Source organism: Peromyscus leucopus, chromosome 9 (assembly GCF_004664715.2).
Source record: "Peromyscus leucopus breed LL Stock chromosome 9, UCI_PerLeu_2.1, whole genome shotgun sequence".
NCBI lineage: Eukaryota > Metazoa > Chordata > Mammalia > Rodentia > Cricetidae > Peromyscus > Peromyscus leucopus.
Genome location: NC_051070.1, coordinates 7,488,212 through 7,507,445, shown reverse-complemented (window position 1 = coordinate 7,507,445; position 19,234 = coordinate 7,488,212). Strand labels below are relative to the sequence as shown.

Below are 19,234 nucleotides of genomic sequence, written 5' to 3'. Positions count from 1 at the left end.
GGGAGGGAGGCAGGAGGGGGGAGAACAAGGGAATCCGTAGCTGATATGTAGAACTGAATGGTATTGTAATATAAAATAAAATAAAAGGAAAAAAAGGTTATTTTTATAAATTTCTTTGTGAAATTTTAGAAACTCATGAATTAGCATTTGAAGCCCTTACTGGAGCCCCAACATCAGCCCACAGCAATAGAGTTGGTTTGAATAGGACCCTCCAAAGCAGAATATGAATCTTAGTTTTCTCACACTTGTGGGAAAAAATAAACATTTTTAGTATGTTGATCAATGTCCCTAAACAGTAGCTGCCTTTAAAGATATGAAAGGATCATTTATAATAAATCTTTATAGTGAAAGGTTTTCAAAAAATGGCCATTTGGATGTACATTTAAATTCATGGAAGTAAATTGTAACCAATCATTTTTAAAAGTGCTGATTTCTTTTGCTTGGCCACACTTGGTTGTCATATGCAGGGATTTTAGAAGACCAATCAGTCCAAGTATGTTAACTCCAATGCAAACTATTTCCCCTTTGAGAAACTCTTGCTAATTCTTAACTTCTTCTACAATGTCTTGCATCCCTTCCTTAGGCGATTTGCCCAGGTCATCAAAGTGATTATTTATATGTGGAGATACACCAAATGATAGGCACCCATGCCTCTCTAACATACATTTAAATTCACTATATTTCAAGAGGCAGACAGTGAGAGAAGTCAGAGTTTAAAGATGGCCAAATCCAAAGCGAATGCTAGCTTTCCATCAGACAGCACTTGGAGGTTTAGGAATACAAGCACTTTGTAACATCTTGCCATCTTTAAACTTTTTAGCTTCTAATATCCAGCCACCTAGCAAGGGCCTGGATAGTAATCTTCCTTAGGATTCTCAATTTCCAGAAATCCCTAAAATGTGGTGGGCTGCAGTCTGTCCTGCTCCTCCTTCCTGGCAGGGCGTTTCTGTTGCTTGTTTGGGATTCACACTCTGAGGTCCCCAGGTTCTCACCTGCGAGGTCAGTGAGTTTATGGTAGCAGAGCTGCAGAGGCTGCCTCGCTTGGCTAATGAGGTCCTGCTGTCTGCTGCCCTTAACCACTGTGCCACTCACCAAGTCTAATTTTGGCAGTTTTCAGACCCAGGGCCATGTTTGGAGGGAGTGGGACTTGGCAGAATCCAATGTCGGCTGTCACCACAGCATCTTGGTGTGGAAAGGAACATCTGGGCAGGCTGTGGGGAAAAGATATTGTACAGCTTGACATAATTGAAGGGGACACATAGAGGGAGGAACAGCCTCATCTTTTATTTCTTGGGATACAAAGGACAACTTAAGGAGTTCTTATTTTATGTCCTTGAGTTCATTGTGCAGTTTCTTGTTGGAGATCCCTTTTTCCACATTTAAATATTAGCTTATTTACTTAAAATTTTCAAGGACCAAAAAATTCAAGAATTCACTGGCATTAACTCAGCTCCCCCAAGGAATGTCACCTTATGCCATCTCTCTTGTCTGTGCTTGTGTTAGGTCTTGTGACCATGAACCTATCATAGTCATTCTCCTACACAATCGATCAATTGGTGATTGATGAGTATATGTACATTTTGTTTTAGCTGTGCATTTTCTTTACCTGTGGCCTCTAATGTTGATTATCATTAGCAAGACCTGTTATGTCTAGCTACTCTCCAGGTGAGATAAATGATATATCTAATTATATATCACATATGTTATAGAGAATCTAAGGAAGTAGAGAAATGAATATGATTGGGAAATCCTTAAAGACCACTTTTTCTCTCTTCATAATTTGTAACTGAAATTACTATTCATTTATTAAATGTTTCTCAGTGCTGAAATTACTCAAGCTGAGAAATCTTTCCAAAGTCTGTCTTAGATCTACTTTCTTCATATGTAGAAATAGCTTTGAGCATGGTCACAGAAAATTAAATAATCTATTATTGCAGGCTGTGGGGTTTCTATCATAACCACATTCATAGAATTCTATGTTGATAGAGTCTATGAAGCTATGCAGAGAACAACATCAGCTGGGGTGTGTTGTTGGCATTTTATCTCCTGACACTTGAATTGGAATTTTAGAAGACTTCGTCATAACACAAACTGTTATTCTTTGATACTTCCCCAGCTAAATCCACAAGATCTATAGAAATGGGGGTGGGACTGGATTTGGCATAGAGGCCATGAATGAAGAGTACTAATGTACCCCTACCCAAACATGATATCAGAGCAAAACAAATTTTCCTAAGCCCCTCATTTTTTTTGTGTGTTTTTGCATAGTGGTTGCGTGTGTGTGCATACATGTGTACCTGCATGTGTTTGCACACATATGTACTTAGGCCTGTAGCTTGCTGTATGAAAGTGCCTCTCGTGGTTCCTCATTGCAGTATTATATTGTTCATGGAGATTAGAGATACGCCTCAAGGGTCAGCTCAGTTCCTTCATATTGGAATCTTTCTGGGCAAACCGTAGAAATGGTGATGGACAAACATGCAGGGAGAAGGCGTAACTAGAGAAGAGGAGAGAGAGTTAGGTCCTTTCCTAGTGACATTGTTTTCTATGCTTAGATAAGGTAAATGCAGTGGTCTTACCTGACGTAGTTTGCATGGCCTCAGAGTCATCTTGTCTGAGGTCAGAGTCCTGAGAGGTGGTTTGGGGGCAGTAGGAGAATGTGAGCACCAGATGGACTTTTGAAGATCATGGGAAACTTGATTTTCTATCTCCTTATCTAACCCCACCCCTTCCTCCAGCAAATCCTCAGAACTGCTACTTTTTCAGAATTGACTTTCAAAGTGTATTATTGAATAATTAAAGCATATAGCACATGTAAAAGTGATGTGATACAAGATATATCTTTCTATCAAATTCTGCTCCCACCTAGAGGAATGATGAACCTGAACTGGATATTTCTTACTCTCAAGGGCGATGGGTTTCTGTTTTTATTATAAAAATTTGCGTGACTTTAATAGTCTCATACCATCTTAGAAGACACATAAATTCTACCTTTAATATATAAACTTGGAAACCTGTCATCCTGGTTGTATTTTCATAGGGAGCTAAAGTATCAAACTGCTTGCAGGTATGTGAGACACTCTACACTTCACCCCCGGCTGCAAAAAAACTTTTATTTGTCCTGTTAAACATTATATGTGAATTTAATAGTCATAGCACTAAGTACTCTTTCCTTTGGCTTCAATGCCCTAGAGTGAATGTCAGAGAGTGAATTTTGGTTTTATGGAGCAGGAGGTTCAGTTGATATTTCTTCCTCCTTCTAGACACTCTGATAAACACTTTTGACCCTATCTGAGCCAATTTCATTGGAAATTCACATTCTGGGCAGTAAAATTCCATTTTAATTTCATGCAGCAAAAGATCAGCTCCTCCTTTGCACTAAAGAAAGTAATGCCATCAAAGGAAGTGGCCCAGCATCAAATTGGCTGCATCAACACAAGATTCCCTCCCTTTAATCTACATTTCAATATGATACCAGAATTGGTTAAACTCCTCAGTGGCCTCCCCCTGCCAAGACAGTTTCTATCTGACAAGAAATGTCAACTGAAGAGTGTGTGGCACAGGAGAAAGCCATTAAAAACACTTGCCCTCTCGCCTCTGCGTTCCCACAGACAGCCTGGCGGGAACACACAAGCACCTCTAAAGATCATCTGTTGTCCCTGTTGCCTTACAGACTTGTGGTGATAGGGCTCAGAGTCGTTCACCTGGTTGACATTTCTTAAGACAAGCACACTTAAGACTCTCTGATCCCTCTTGTCACCTGGTGTTATTTGGGACATTTCAAATAAATGCAGGAAGGAAAAAAAAAAAAAAAAGCAGGTGAATTTAGAGTTTCCACACACCTGCACTCAGTTATGTGGTGGGTCCAGAGTGCAAATATCAGATTTAACTTAAGTCTCAGAGGCCTTGGGAGTGGTAAGCACACGGATGCTGAGGTCCAGATTGGCTCCAGGTGGATGGCTGAGGAGGCGAGGGGACAGGTGGTCCCTGGATTTGAATAAAATCTCCCAAAATCTACCCAGAGTTCTTGACATTTCATACTGACGTTTCCTTTCTTCTCCTTTGCAGGGGAGCACTTACGCATCTGTCCTCAGGAATATACGTGCTGTACCACAGAAATGGAAGACAAGTTAAGTCAACAGAGCAAACTTGAGTTTGAAAACCTCGTAGAAGAGACAAGCCATTTTGTGCGTACCACGTTTGTGTCAAGGCACAAGAAATTTGACGGTAGGTGTAGCTGGGTACCCTTCACTATGTTTCTGCTGTGTTTTTAATATAAGGCTGTTCCTCTACCAGGAAAGACATTTTTATGAGAGATGGTTCCATTCCCTCTCCAACATGTATAGTATTTGTCTGTGTTTAGGAAAGACATGGACATTCTTGACAATATAGTGTTTTATCATAATGTCACTGGAAAAGACAATCTGACTGAACAAAGTTGTCATGTGCTTATCTTCTGCCTGTGAGGTGGCTCAGCAGAGTAAAGTGCACCATTTCATAGTTTGCGGGGTGCAAATTCAAGTTTTCTTACACTTTAACTTGTCTTCAGTTTTCCATTGGGAAGTTTCACTTGAAAAGTCTTGTCATTTATAATTATTTGCACTACTGCATCCCTAAAAGAGTAGACTTGTCTCAATGACAGTGACATGGACTGCTTTATTTTAGCATTTTCTATGCATTAGTATGAAATGTAGAAAGTATACTTTCTACAGCAGGTGTGATGCATTTCGCAAAGGGTATCGACTCTCCTTTCATTTCCAAATCATAGATAAGCACCATTATTTCCACATTTTAATAAATAATTTTTTTGTGTTAGAAAGCACAAAGAGGCAGGACAATTATCAGTATCATTCCAGCTTGAGTTTTCTGATCCCGGCCTCAAAATTTTAACAGTTTCAGTACAATAGCAGGTAAGGGTATGTTTTCAGATGATGTATGGTTCTTACTGGTCTAAGAAATGAATGAACTATGCTATGATTCACTGTGAGCCAGACTTGCAAGTTGTGCAAGACTTCCTCATTTTCCACTGGATATGTTCCCCTGCCCAAGGCCAACAAGAGCCTATTCATTTTTTTTTTTCTCACCCTCTTCAGTCAGAGAACCACAGATCCACTTGGAAAAGACTTGCCAATGTTTTCATTTGTTTTCTCTGTAGTAAGTAAAACAGCCTATTTCATGGTTGCTTTACACTATTCTTGTAACACTGTTGCCTTTCAAATTTCTTCTCCAAGTTATAAAAGGGTGGGTGCATGGATGTACTCAGGATGATGCTACATTTTCCATGCTGGTGATGCTTCATCTTTTCTTCAAGGCTGTTCCAGTGCCTCCACAGTCTTCTCTCTTGCTTGGTATATAAAGTTATGTATGGCTGTATGTGAAAGCAACTCCTTATTTAAGTGTGATGCTGTGAATATTTTTCTCTTGAATCCAATGAGGGAGCACTTGGAGGTTGCCCTTGATTGACATATTACAAGTACAGCAGCATTCAGGATCCTCTGGGTTTAGGTGGTCACAATTTATCATTACACATTGAGACATCTTGTCTTTGATTGCAGAGAGCAGCTAAGTGTGAGCTGCTGCTGCTTTCTTTTCATCTTGTGTTTGGAAACTAATTCTAATGCATTTCCAAAGCTGTTCTCCAAAATGATGCTGGTAAATCTGGGACAGAATTTTGAGGCTGGAATATATCTTTCTCATAATAAAAAATATTAGATGGCAACAAGCTTCATGGAAGGCTTGCTATTTCTTTTTATAGAGAAGGAAAGCTATTCAAGTAGACCAAGCCAGATACTTCTAGTATTGTATCAATTAATCTTATATTAATTAATCTTATATCTCACTTGTCTTAATTAAGAAGCCCACTTTTAAGACAGGTGAGTTTTAAATTGTGTTTATGAACTTTGAGATCTGTTGTCAATCACTGTGACAAGGACATTGATTTTGCCAGGATTCTATCTGACGTAGATGATGCTCTCTTTTGTCGCAGGTGTATTAGATTGCCAGAGGAGAGAAGTCAAGATATTGTTAAAGCAATTTCACCAGATTTTAAACAAAACCTAAATGTGATCTGGATGAGTATGACCTTGGAAAGCTTATTATTAAAAATAAGTATAAAGGTATATGTACAGGATAGTTACAGTAATGATTTCAACCTTTCCTTCAGTCTATTCTGTTGTGTAGTTGTATGATCTATCTTCTTAGACCATAAAGATGACCCTGCCAGTAAACCTTTACAAAAGACAGAACATTCAGTGAAACTCTGGGCATAGTGCATACTAGGCAAGTCCATGTGCCTCTGAGCTGTATCCCAGGTCTTTGCCATGCCCCTCCCCCATCCCCTTTTGTGCTATCCCTCACTCCCTCTCTTTTTTAAGAAAAGTCACTCCCTCAAGGCATTTCCTGGTGACTCTAAGTGGTTGTGACCACAGAAGAATTATCTCTCTTGGATAAGCTGTGGAATTGTGGAATGTTACCTTCTGGGTTTTATTTTCTCACATAAAATCAATGTTCCTATGAACATCTTAGACTTTAGTTTTAGAAACTTAATTTTGTGAGTCCTTTTGCATTATCACTGAAGCCTGGTATCCAAAACATTCCATTAAAGATTCTGCCCATGGTCCACTCTCTCAGAAGTCTAGCCTTCACATTTACAATTTACTTGTCTTTGTTAGCTATGTTTCTCCGTGTAAGAAAGAAACTACCATTTAATTTATATCTGAAAACATTGATTCCTTTGCTCATTAAGGATAACACCAAGTTCACTTGCATGTGGTATATGTGATCCAATCCATAGTACATATAGAGAATGACATCACTCACAGTGCAGAATAGTCTCTTATTGTGGCTTCTGTATTATTTAGAAATGTCTTCTTTCCATTTTGTCTTTCCCACCACCACCCAATCATTGTGATTCTGTAGGAATTTGAAACTTAGCATAACACCACATACCAGTATGGCTGAATATTTTTCTCAGTTGTTAATTAATATTCTGGGTAATACTTAGAGGATACTCTTGTGTATAATTGTGAATAGTTACTGGTGGGAATATAACTATGAATACATTTGAATTCTTTCATAACTTTCTATTAAGTTTTGCTTGAAGTCCCATTAACCTAATTATCTGAAAAACAAGGAATATATGCTACCACATATAGAAATTGTATTCTTTGGCTGATAATTATCTGAGCAGATATTTTTCTTTAGGGATAAAAATTAGAAGTCAACTGAGGTCTAGTCACTTCAAAGCTCAATAGAGCTGCTCTCAACACGCTTTGTTAGTAAGCCTACATTTCTTGTCCTCTCCATATGTTAAAATTGCACACAGAAACCAGCTGATGGTACTTAGCTATGTTCACAACTTTATTTCCTTACTTCTAACCCTTTGTCTGCTATATTACTCAGAAGTTCAAAAACAAGCAACGAGGTTATGTAAAAATGTCAACAAGGAGAGCACCATCCTTGTGTATTCACTCACAAAGATAGAATTCTGTGTTTGGTGACCACTGCATCTGTCCAACTTGCATTTGTGTCTATGTCTTCACTGCTTTTATTCTTCTATGTGACTTGTTTGTTAGGTTCTACTTAGTAAGCCTTCTGAGAGTGGTAATAGGTGCCAGAGGCAACACATGGCCTCATTCTTCACACTGTAAGATGCTCGCTCCAATCATCAGGGGTAAGTTGAAATGCAGTCACACACCTATCAAGTGGCAGAGTCAGAATTCTGTCTGGAGCTCAGCATTCTTTCTTGTTTACTGCCTTCTGCTACCTCTACCCAAAAATCTAGTTTCCATATGTGCTGACATTTCATGGTCAACAGACTAGCTTTGCCTCTCTCTCCTATGCCTGTCCTGTCCTGATTACGGTGGTGAGAAAGTAGAAATGATTTTCAGGAAAAAGAGAAAAGGAGTTAGAGGTATTTTTAATCCAAAAAAAAAAAAAATGGAAAGAAAGACAATTACTCACCTAAATATAGTTCAACTCTCCGAGGAGCTGGGAGCCTCCAGAGGGGAGGTGCCTTGCCAAGTTTCCATCAACGAGGAGGAAACCAAGATTGTAACCTGATACCTACATCAGTCATAAATAGCAGCATGTAGGAAATCAATATTTAGTTTATTTGTTTTGAGTAGACACTGGCAACACTTTACTGATGCTTCTTTAACAAAACAATTGCAATAATTGTGCACTTAGAATCTAGCCACAATTTTGAAAAAGATAGAGACAGTATTCAGTTGACCAAAATGGTTCCAAAGTTTAAAAGATTACAAAAACAGCATTAGACTCAATGGAGGCATGTTGTGTATCCTCCTTAGCTTATGCATCCAGCTGGATTCTGTCATAGTGTAGGTAGTTGAACTCCTTCCCTAGAAATGCCTGTGTGACACAGATTATTCAGAAATAGAATATTTTTCTTGAATTGACATATTTTTCAACCTGAAACTTACAGTTTGAACTTTCTATGAAGGTTTTTTGTTTATTGTTGTTTAGTATTTTCTTTTTGATCTTATTATTGAACTTTTCTTCCTGATTCTTATTTATGTATTTTAATGATATACATTTGTCCAGAGTTTTGGCACCAAACACATTTTTTAAAAGCAAACTAAAAACAAAAGAATAGTAATTTCCATTCTTATGCAGAACGTATTCTACAGCAACACCCTCAGCATACCCATTGCAATGAAAGCAGAAATTATTTATATACCAAGGTGTAGTATTTTCATAGTGCAAGTCGGCTCATGCTTCCTTTTAAAATATCATTTCTCATCTATATACCATAGAGATGACAATAATGTAATGACTTCTTTAAAATATAGTCTAATTTTCTCAGAGAATGCACTTACATGGAAGAGAAAAAAAGGGGGGATTTCCATATGGTGATAGACTCTTTCATATTTTCTGTCATATGGGTCATATTGTATGTGAGAGAGAGAGCATGTATGTATATTTCAATTTGAAAAGCTTCCTATACAGATGGACAACTATCAGGTAAGTGTGAAGTGTATGGACTGATGGCTAACAATGACTAAAGCATCTTCACTGCTTGCAGTAGGTCACCTTTTGAGAGCGATGTAAAGGTTTAATTTTATTATTAAAACAGTTTTGACTGGGAATGATAGTGCACATCTGTGATGCCAAGTGGACAGTTAGGGGCAGGAAGATCAGGAATTCAAGGTCAGCCTGAACTACATATGACCTTGTCTCAAACCAGAAGAAAAATGAAAGCCCAGAGTAGACCTGTATCCTAGAGTAGACTGCTTTTGAATATGGACAAAGTAGTGAGTCATTCTCTTAGAAGTACCAGGCAAGACTTCTTGGAGGAGCTCACTATCAACACCCTAAATAATGGCTTAAGGATGAGTTGTCATAATCCATGCAGTGGCAGAGACACATGACTCCACACAGTCTATATGCATGCCCACATATACATGCATGCATGTTGATAGCATAGTTACTGTTGATTCCCTCCAGCTAGCCTAAGTTTATCAACATCTAGCCTATATTTATTTAGGTATGTATTATTCTGAGGTGTCTTATTCTTTGTATCAGCCTTCAGTGTTTTGTAACAACCACACAACTAGAGCGCATAAACAAGAATATTTTTTAATTCATTTTGGTTTAGCTATTCTAATTTGTGCTCAGGTTGACATGGCTAAAAATTAGTTGGGTCCGTTTTTATATACCGGCTATTCTTCAAGGAGCTGCACTCTAGCATGGACATTTTTATTTCTTGGTAAAACTAGGAGAGAGACAAAAATGTTGAGGTGAGTTTCCATTGAAGTTTTAAGTGAAATTTATACATGTCATTAGTAGGCTAAAGTGAAACTCCTGGTAATGATCTTTTCACCTAACTAGTCTATGGAGGTGGAGAGTAGAAAGATTGGATTTCTCTATATCCCTATATACTGTCATTCTTTGTAGCAGGAATCTTAAAAGTTCTTATTAATAAAAACAAACCTGAGGCCAGTTATTTGGGTAAACACTGGAAAATCAGAGAGCCAGAACAAGCCACAGCTACCTCACCTTCCCAACTTCTCAGCTGATCCTGTCTCCTCAGACTGGAAGCCTCTGTGTCCTCATCCAGAATGAATCTCAGCTGAACTGTGCTGCTCGAAAGCCTGAACACCTAACCAGCCAAATGCTTCTAGTTCCTGGTCTTCATGCCTTATATACCTTTCTGCTATCTGCCATCACACCCTGGGATTAAAGGCTCACTTCTTGAGATTAAAGAAGTCACCATGCCTGGTTGTTTCCAATGTGGCCTTGAACTCACAGAGATCCAGAGGGATTTCTGCCTCTGGAATGCTAGGATTAAAGGTGTGAGTGCCACCATTTTCTAGCCTCTATATCTAATGGCTGTTCTGTTCTTTGATCTCAGATAAGTTTATTAGGGTGCACAATATTTTGTGGAACACAATACCACCACAATTCTTAACTGTTTCCTATTGCATATCCCAAACAATATTTACTGACCCACATTGGCTTTGTTTTTGATATATTTCCCTAGAAATTCAAGAGTAGTAAGTGTTTTCTAAATAAAGCATATTTGGACAGGCACAATTTTATAGTAGGGTCTTCTCATGTATATCAAAGCACACTGAAGGATATCTATAAAACATTACATGTACACACACTGTTCCCATTTCCATTATGTTGCTGTAAGAAGAGAGAGGTATAATAATTCAACTTCTTGTGCTACTTGTTCGTTTGTTCATTGTGTTATCTATAATTCATAAGGGTTATAATGCTAACCATCATAGGAAGCAATTAGCTGAATGCCTCCTTTATGTTTTCTAGGTCATCACCACAGTGACATGTGCTCCATCAGCAGCATAGACTTGAGGTTAGAATGTTTGGGATGGAGTTTAAAAATCACAGAAATGTTCTCTCTGGCATCAGAACTTTCCCCAAGCACAGGCGTAAAAATGAAAATGAACTGAACAGGGATTTCACTTGGACAGAGATAAGGAACATGGTTATAAACCACAATGCAGAACACGATGACCCACACCCACAGGTCCTTTAAATAAAGTCATGGGGAGGTCAGATCTTTGTCAAGTGGCACTGGTTTTCCTTTCTCCCTCTTTCATTTCACTTGCCCCTCCCCTTTCTTTCAATCCCATGTTTAGACTTTGGCAGATCTTTGAAACACAAAGCTGCACAATGTCAGTCAATTGTTTCACACCAAGCCTTTTCTAATTCTTAGACCCTCCTACTCCACACCTCAAGGTAGCTTTCAGTGCATTCTTCTTGCGTCTGGTTGAAATATTATCACTGTGTTACCACCAATTCTCTTGTACAGTGACTTTGTGAGGAGCTATTTCACAGACAAGCCAGTTCCTTTTAAGTATTGCTTCATCAGAGGCTGAAACAAGCACAACCAGAAGGGTTCCTGGTCATGAATATTAATGAGAAGACAGGTATCTACTCTCTGACAGAGGTTCACTAATCCTTTGAGTAGGAATGGGTACATTACAGATGACACTTATTTAAGTTAAACTGATCTACTCCTAAATAGAGAAAAAATGAGTTTCTTAATTAAAAATCAAAGAAAATATTTAATGAGAATATAAACCAGAGCTTGCTGGAAATGCTTTTATCTTCTGGTCATAGAACACACTAGCTTTGAGCAGCCTGGACGGACAGCACTGTGTGACGCCTGATGGCTTCACCAGCAGATTCAGCTGTGCTCTGAGAGATGGAGTAGAGGACACTGGGTCTGAAACCAACACCTGGTATCAAGAGTTGTTTGAGCTTCCTAAGTGATGAGAAATGGGAATGAAAATTTTTTTTTTTTCATTCCTGTGCTGGGACAGCGTAAGAATTTCTATTTCCAAACAAATAAAATACCAAAGCCATAAACTTGCCCCCACCAAGCTTTTGTGTATTAAAAGATTTGAGATGAAAAAGAAAATGACTCAGGTGAATCTTTATCATCATTATTTTGTAATTACCATGTCATTATAAGGTCCCTGAGGAAGGTCCACAGACAGCAAAGGGGTGGACAGAAAGATGGTGCCTGCTGAAGTTGTTTGCTATATTCATAGAGTATTATGAGAACGTACTGATTCTTCTTTAACGTCTAAATCCATGCAAATATCTGTATGTGTGCTAGGATTTAACACAGGGACTGCACATGCTGGGCAAGCGCTCCAACACTGAGCCACATCCCTAGTCCCATACAAATTATTGTTTTGTGTTTTTGTAAAGCATGTAGAATTTATAAAGAATGAAGAATTATAGGTTATGGACTCCTAGAATGAAAATTTTCAGTTGGCAATGCGGCTGTCATTTGTGTGTGTGTGCCTGTGCATGTGCGTGTGCGCATGTGTGTGTGTCTGTCGCGTGTGTGTGTGTGTGTGTGTGTGTGTGTGTGTGTGTGTGTGTGCATAGCCATGGTTAATTACACAATGAACATTGTTTTCCAATCAGAAAGGCACATGTAACTTTCTTGTCAGTTCTACTGACCTGATTCCATCTAAACATCTATGGCTGTTTTCCTTCAAGTAGTGTCTGTGATGTTCTGTGCAAACCAGGGCCTGCTGGAGCAACATTCCATCTTTATATCCTCACAACTGTGATTCAAAGTGTTAACCTTTGTACAGAAAGTGCGTAGACAGTGGAACAAGGAAAGCAATTTTTTATAGCTTTGATATGGATAGGTCTCCACCAGGCCTTGTATGTTACATGCCTGACCAGCTAGCTGGAAGTAGGAAGCCCATAGTGGAGCCATTAGGATCTTGGACCTAGTAGTGGATGTTGAGATCATTGAATGTGTCTTCAAAATGAGATGTGGGACTCTTGTCCTTGCTTTGTTCTGTCTTATACTTTCTTTACATGGTTTGAATGAATGGTTTTTCCCTCCTTCAGGTCTCAGAACCAAGACATCAGGACCAATAGATTGTGAACTAGAGCCTCCCAAAGTGTGATAATATTAATCTTTTTTCTGTATCAATTATCTCCCATCTTTTCTTATAGTGATAGAAATCTAATACTATATTAAAAAAAAACAACCTTCAAGATTCAGAAGCCAATATACTATTTTATAAAATATATTTCCAGTAACAACTCCCTATCATTTTTATTACTAATAAAATTTCTCTATCATTCCCTAGCAAAATTTTGTTGAATCATTGACACTGGCAATGACAAATATAGTTGAGCATTTCAGCAGTTCAAAGAAATAGGTGTTCCTATGAGAATTAAATTTTCTATGATTTTAAAATTCTGTTGTATAGGGAAAAGATCCTATCAAATATTGAAGAATCATTGCTTACCAGCTTAGAATAATCCTACTTGGTCCATGAATTTCAATTTTATGAATATACATTTACTGTTTCAGAATGTGCCAGTTTTACTCTTTCAAAAGATTTGTTGAGTAGACAAATACTAGTCTTAAGAATGTCTATGCCTATAGAAACCCATGACTTCCATGCTGTTTAATCTCTACCCACTGGTTTCATTGAATACCAACTACTTGAAAATGGAAGAAAAATTTTGGTGTAAGATAGAAATAGGGCCTGTAAAGTATATCTTTAAAGAAATAGTCTGCCTGTCTATCTATCTATCTATCTATCTATCTATCTATCTATCTATCTGTCTGTCTACCTATCTACCTACCTGTCTATTATATATCTAAAATGAGTCATTCTGTGGTGATTTTAAGAATCTGCTCTATCAGACTGTCGTTCTTTTCCATTGTACTTAGTTATTTGACACCTTATACTTTTTTTAAATCTTGTTTAGCGGTCCTTTAAAAATGATCCATTGAATAGTCTCTGCTGAAGTCTACTCTCATTAAGTATAGAAATTCTGTCTGCTGTTTCAATGTTATCTTCCCCTACTTGACTTAATATGGAGCATAATTAATATCACTGTAGTGTTGTCTCATTGTGGTACTGCCTGTGCAGACCCAAGGGCACACATTGGCTAGATGAATTGCTTAAGGTCCTCTAATAAATATGACAGAAGAAAGTAGGGAGCCTTGAATTCTAGTTATCTATTAACTCTTGGGGTTCATAAACCTGGAACTCCTATTTGATTTCAGAAGCACTTGTTCTAGATAATTTAATGGAACTAATTTTAAATCCCTAAGACAAAGGTACTTTCCTGAGAGTAAAGCTAGCAGATGTTCTTTCCTTAAAAAGCAGGATGATGATGGGCAGGATGATGATGGGCAGGATGATGATACAAGCATGAGTATAGGCATCAGATATCCAGAACACAAATTACAAATCCAGGTAGGGCGTACTCTTGTAACCCCAGCACTGGGGAGGCAGAAGTAGACAGATCCCTAGGGCTTACTAGCTAGCCAGCCTAAACTAATTCATGAGCTATAGTCCAGAGAGAGACCCTGTTTCCAAAAAAATAAAGTAGGTAATTTCTAAGGAATCATATCTGAGGCTGAACTTTATCTACCAAATTCACAAGTATTCCTGTTCTCTCTCTCTCTCTCTCTCTCTCTCTCTCTCTCTCTCTCTCTCTCACACACACACACACACACACACACACACACACTCACACACACTTATACATACATAGGAAGTGTTAGGAAGCATATTCTTCCTTTGGGCACTCATTAATACAAAAACTCTGACTTTCAATACTGAAGATTATGATTGTTTGACCTTTGTGGAACACAGAAATCTTTTTTGCAGAGCCATTTTCCAGGTATGAATAAATCCTCTCTAGGCTAGTTACAAAGACACAAAGCTGAGCTCTAGAACTTGATAAATCTGGATATCTATGATGCAGGCACAGACAACCCCCTGTAAGGGGTCAGAGAATAATGGGTTTTATATACTAAGCACATTTCCATGCTTTTCTACTCATTATCACCGTGAGTTATACTCCAGAACAACTGATTTGATCTTAGCAGATCTGTACAATTTATTTTATTCTGATGTTTTCTCTCTTACATTCTAGTACATATATTCTAGTAGCTACTTAATTTCCACAATCTATAAATTAATTTTTAATTTCTGGCTTGCTAGGTTTTTTTTTATAAATTATTACAGAAGTCAAATGACTTCACTTTTAATACTACCTTCTTACCTGAATATACTGTGCTAATTGTAGAGAGTTTGATAACTTAATATGCTATAAATTTTAAAGTTGATACGTATTTGGCAGAAAATACCAATAAAATCCTGACAGTTGAGACATGGAGATAAAATGCTATAATTTTTAATATCTAGTTTCTCATCTCTAGGTGTTCAATTAACTGAGGAATTAACAGCAGACAGGTTGACAGTGCTCAGAATTGAAGCCAAGGCCTCACACACACTAGACAAGCACTCTTCTGCTGGTTTAAAGCTGAGCCCTTGAAATTTAAAAGTGACAATTTCTATGTTTAATACAGATATAAAATTAACAGTAGATTCAGGTACCTGAAGGCTAAAGAACATTTTCTACTTTGTGGAGATAATATTCTTTTCCCTAGTACTTTACAACATTCAGTGAATTTGACTTGGGGCACTTTCATGATTACCAGTTTGTCTCTATTTAGAATACAGATAGAAACCAATAGCAAAAAGAAATGAGGAAAATTTGTGATACATAATACACAATATATATTAAAGAATACCTTAATGAAGTACCTAAAATAAATCATTCCATGGATTATTTTTGATGTAAAGAAACTAGAGCTATCAAGAAAATAAAAATAGGATTTCAGAAAATTATAACTACTTCCTTGACCAACCCCTATAGTTGATTAATCTTACCTACTCAGTGGTTGGGTAACCCATGTTTGTTCTCAATTTCCTAGAACTCTATAAGTATTTCCTAAAGGAAGTAAATTCTAATCATATTTGCAGGAGTTTTGCAAATCCCCTACAAAGTGAGGGACTGAAATCAGGCAAAACCTCCTGTTATGTTCAGGATTTTGCTTAATGTCTAATGCCTAAAACTAAATCATATCCTGAAACCAAAGAAAAAGAAGAGTCAAATACAGTGTGTTATGTATTTTTAAGTTAATAAAAAATTAAATTGTGTTGAGTGAGTACTAATTAATATTGTCAGAAAAAAGTAATAAATGGGAGAGATGGAGGTATTTTCCAATTTTAAGAGGATTTTCTCCATTTGCCAAATCTAATTCACGAAGCTATTTTTCCCACAAAAATTCCAGGTGACTAAAGTAGGCTCTGCAACCCTTTCTTCATGCCATCTTTAAAAGAGCATAGCATGGGATGCAATACTTTTTCGTTCCATTTTACCTCGTCAGCTCTGTGCACAGCACAGGCTGTAGATAGAAATACTTGAGATGCATTTGATTGATACAGTGACCTTGGGCACATCTTAAACTCTCTGTACAAAACATCTTGTTTTCAAAATGAGCATAAGAAGCTTGTTGGGAAAATACACTGTATGCGAGAGTGTGTCAATGTGTTTTCTTTTGCTGTGTGACAGCTGTCCTCTGCTCTTCACCCATGCTGTCATGCTTTAGTGGATAGTCCTACAGATCTCAGGCACTGGTATAAATGATGCTAATGCTGATGTCTCCTATGACTTAAAATGTAGGTGAAATATTAGAAAAAGTTGAGACCATTTTATGGCAAGAAGACTGTAAGTATTTGATGAAAGACAAGACAAAATTATCCTGAAAGCTAAAAAGGATTTGGAGGTGTGGAAATATGATGGCAAACAGGGATGTTGGGAGTCACGGAGGTTCTCATGTCACTGTATCTGGTATATAAGTAGGAATGCTTGAACTAAAGACAAATGGGTCTTTAATTGTCCCTGATAATGGGATGTTTATAATGTGGGAGATTTCAGATTTTCTCTGAAAGTCAATAGTCTTCTTATCTATTTACATTTAAATAATTTGAGCTGATTGTTGAGACAAATTAAACTCCATGATGAATACCAGCTAACCAAGTATACACGGCAGTGCTCTCTTTCTGTAGCTGATGGGCATAGTTGGCAGTAGGTGAAGAGAGAAAACTACTCCTAATGAGTTTCTGTGTCCTGTAATATGTGTGCCTGTATAACAGCACTTGTAAAGAATTATTACATTTCTGGCTGTCTACCCCTCATTGGGGTTTCCCATAGACCATGTACAGAAATCTTTAGATGAAGAAATAACATGTCAGAGCATATGCAAATAACTTCCTAAGTAATTTGTAGGAGTATTAAGCTTACAATTGGGCTTTCCCCCCTTTCCTAGCCTACTTTCCAAGTTCTTCATATAATTAATATTAGTAATGTAATTACAAAAATTAGTTTTCATCTAATTGAGGAAATGAATTTTGAGGGGCCATCTTTCATACAGCTATTTCATATACATCATACCTCTCAGCTTATAATATTATTTGCCTTGCTGAAATTCTCATGATAGTATCGCATCTCAATGCAAGAGTAAATACGTGTTGAATCTGTAATATTTCCTGTGTCCTACTTTGTAAAACATTGTACTTCTGTTTCAAATATTTTGCATACAATTTCCCTCAATGACAATATATGCAAATTTATAGGACAAAGCACCCTACTATAAATACTCCAACCAGCAACTCTGGTGAGCACATAACTGATGATAATTGCTCAATACGTGTACTGAATTGAATTTTCTCAGTCAGTAATTTACTACACAACCGACTTAGTATATAGATCATTGGGGATGGATGAATATAAACAACTTCATGCACTCAGGTTTTCAGATCATTGCAAATCTCAATGGATCCTGAGCTCTGTTGAAACTTATATTGTATAAGAACATGAATATTCAATTACTTCACATTTATAGTGTTTACTAAATACCTATTGATTTTCATAACTGTCTTTTACCAACCTTAAATCTGTATTCAAAATGTCCATTTCTTAAAGGCTTCATTTGTTTATTCATTAGGTATTATGAATGAAAAAATACACAATAATGTGCTGTAGTCCTGGCAGGGTGCCACCGCTGAATGAGAGATCGTCTCTGGATAGCTAATGGTATTATTTTATCCAAATGCCTACTCACTGCATTAACATTGATCTGAATTTATTTATGCCATTTTTTTTAAAAGGTCTAAGATTCTTTACAATAAATATTGCCCAGTGACCCCTGTGCACCTGAATGGCTTTCTTGCCAATGACTAATATATTCCTTCAATTCATTTCATGGTCTATGGAGATAATACCAGAACTACATGGTGGGTGTGTGCCTCAGTCCTCTGGTCCTTAGGTGGGTTGGCCCTGTGTGCTTTTTTCCTTTCTTCACATGAATAAGACACTTTGAATGGGTTGTTCCTTTTATGCAAAGTTGATGAATTTCATCTAAATTATAGAAAAATATCAATATATTTTCTTTCCCTGTGAAAATGTTGATGAATACTCAGCATAGCCCTCTTTTTCTGTGATCCTAGCACAACACACTTAGAATTACATGGAAAGGTCAGTTATTTGTCTCCCCCCTGATGTAAAACCTCAAATGTGACTTTATTCTCAGCTTTTCTTGCCCATTAGTTTTACTTCAGAAATTCTTGTTTATGTATTTCAGAAGCAATGGAGAAATACATCATCATTTCATATATTTTAAACTTACATTTAGTGTTTTTATTTAAAAAAATAAAATAAGTTATATTACAAGATAGAGAAGGCCACAGTAACCTTTGACATGCTAAATAACACGAGCAGTGATGACTAATGACCTTTTGTCTTCACAGACACTTCCATGCCATTTAAACAAACAACTGCACATGGAGTGAACTACATTGCCAGAGAGCCAACTTTGTCCACTAAACAAAAAAGTTGATTTTCCCCTTAAACTGGGTGATAAGATCCTCAATTCAAATATTTTAATTAAATTCTTCTACTGGAATAATAAAGTTTGCAAAAATAAAATACCTCTTAAGAATAAAGAGTAATATGTTTCTCTTAAGAAACAATTTTCAACAAGACTGATAACTATTTATATTATTGATATAATTGACCACACATCATTTCATGTCAAGCACTATTTATTTTTGCAAATAAACATGCAAGTCTTATATTCTGGTTCTTCTCTGTTTTCCTGGGAAATCAAAATAAACATAGCCTTAGATTTTGCTCTGTATTTCACATTGGCTAATACTGCTAACAGTTGGAAATAGAGCTGAATGTGCAAGAGCTGAATGCTTTGCTTTTTAACTGTTTTTTTCCAAAACATGCCCAGGCTAATGGAGGATCATGAGTAGAAAGCTAAGCCATGCAGGGTGTTCATTAGGTAGAACTTAGACTCTGGAGTTTGCTTATTCCATCCCCTAGTTGGAGATAGTTG

The 19,234-nt window shown here is 37.2% G+C and overlaps 1 protein-coding gene across 2 annotated transcripts in view; it reads left to right on the top strand.

Moving 5' to 3' along the window:
• Positions 1–19,234, top strand: part of Gpc6 (glypican 6) — a 1,063,315-nt gene that overhangs the window by 262,517 nt on the left and 781,564 nt on the right. For both annotated transcript variants that reach the window (XM_028868307.2, XM_028868309.2), the window contains exon 2: positions 4,069–4,227. In XM_028868307.2, the coding sequence (XP_028724140.1) occupies positions 4,069–4,227 (159 nt within the window). The remainder of the gene's footprint in view (positions 1–4,068; positions 4,228–19,234) is intronic.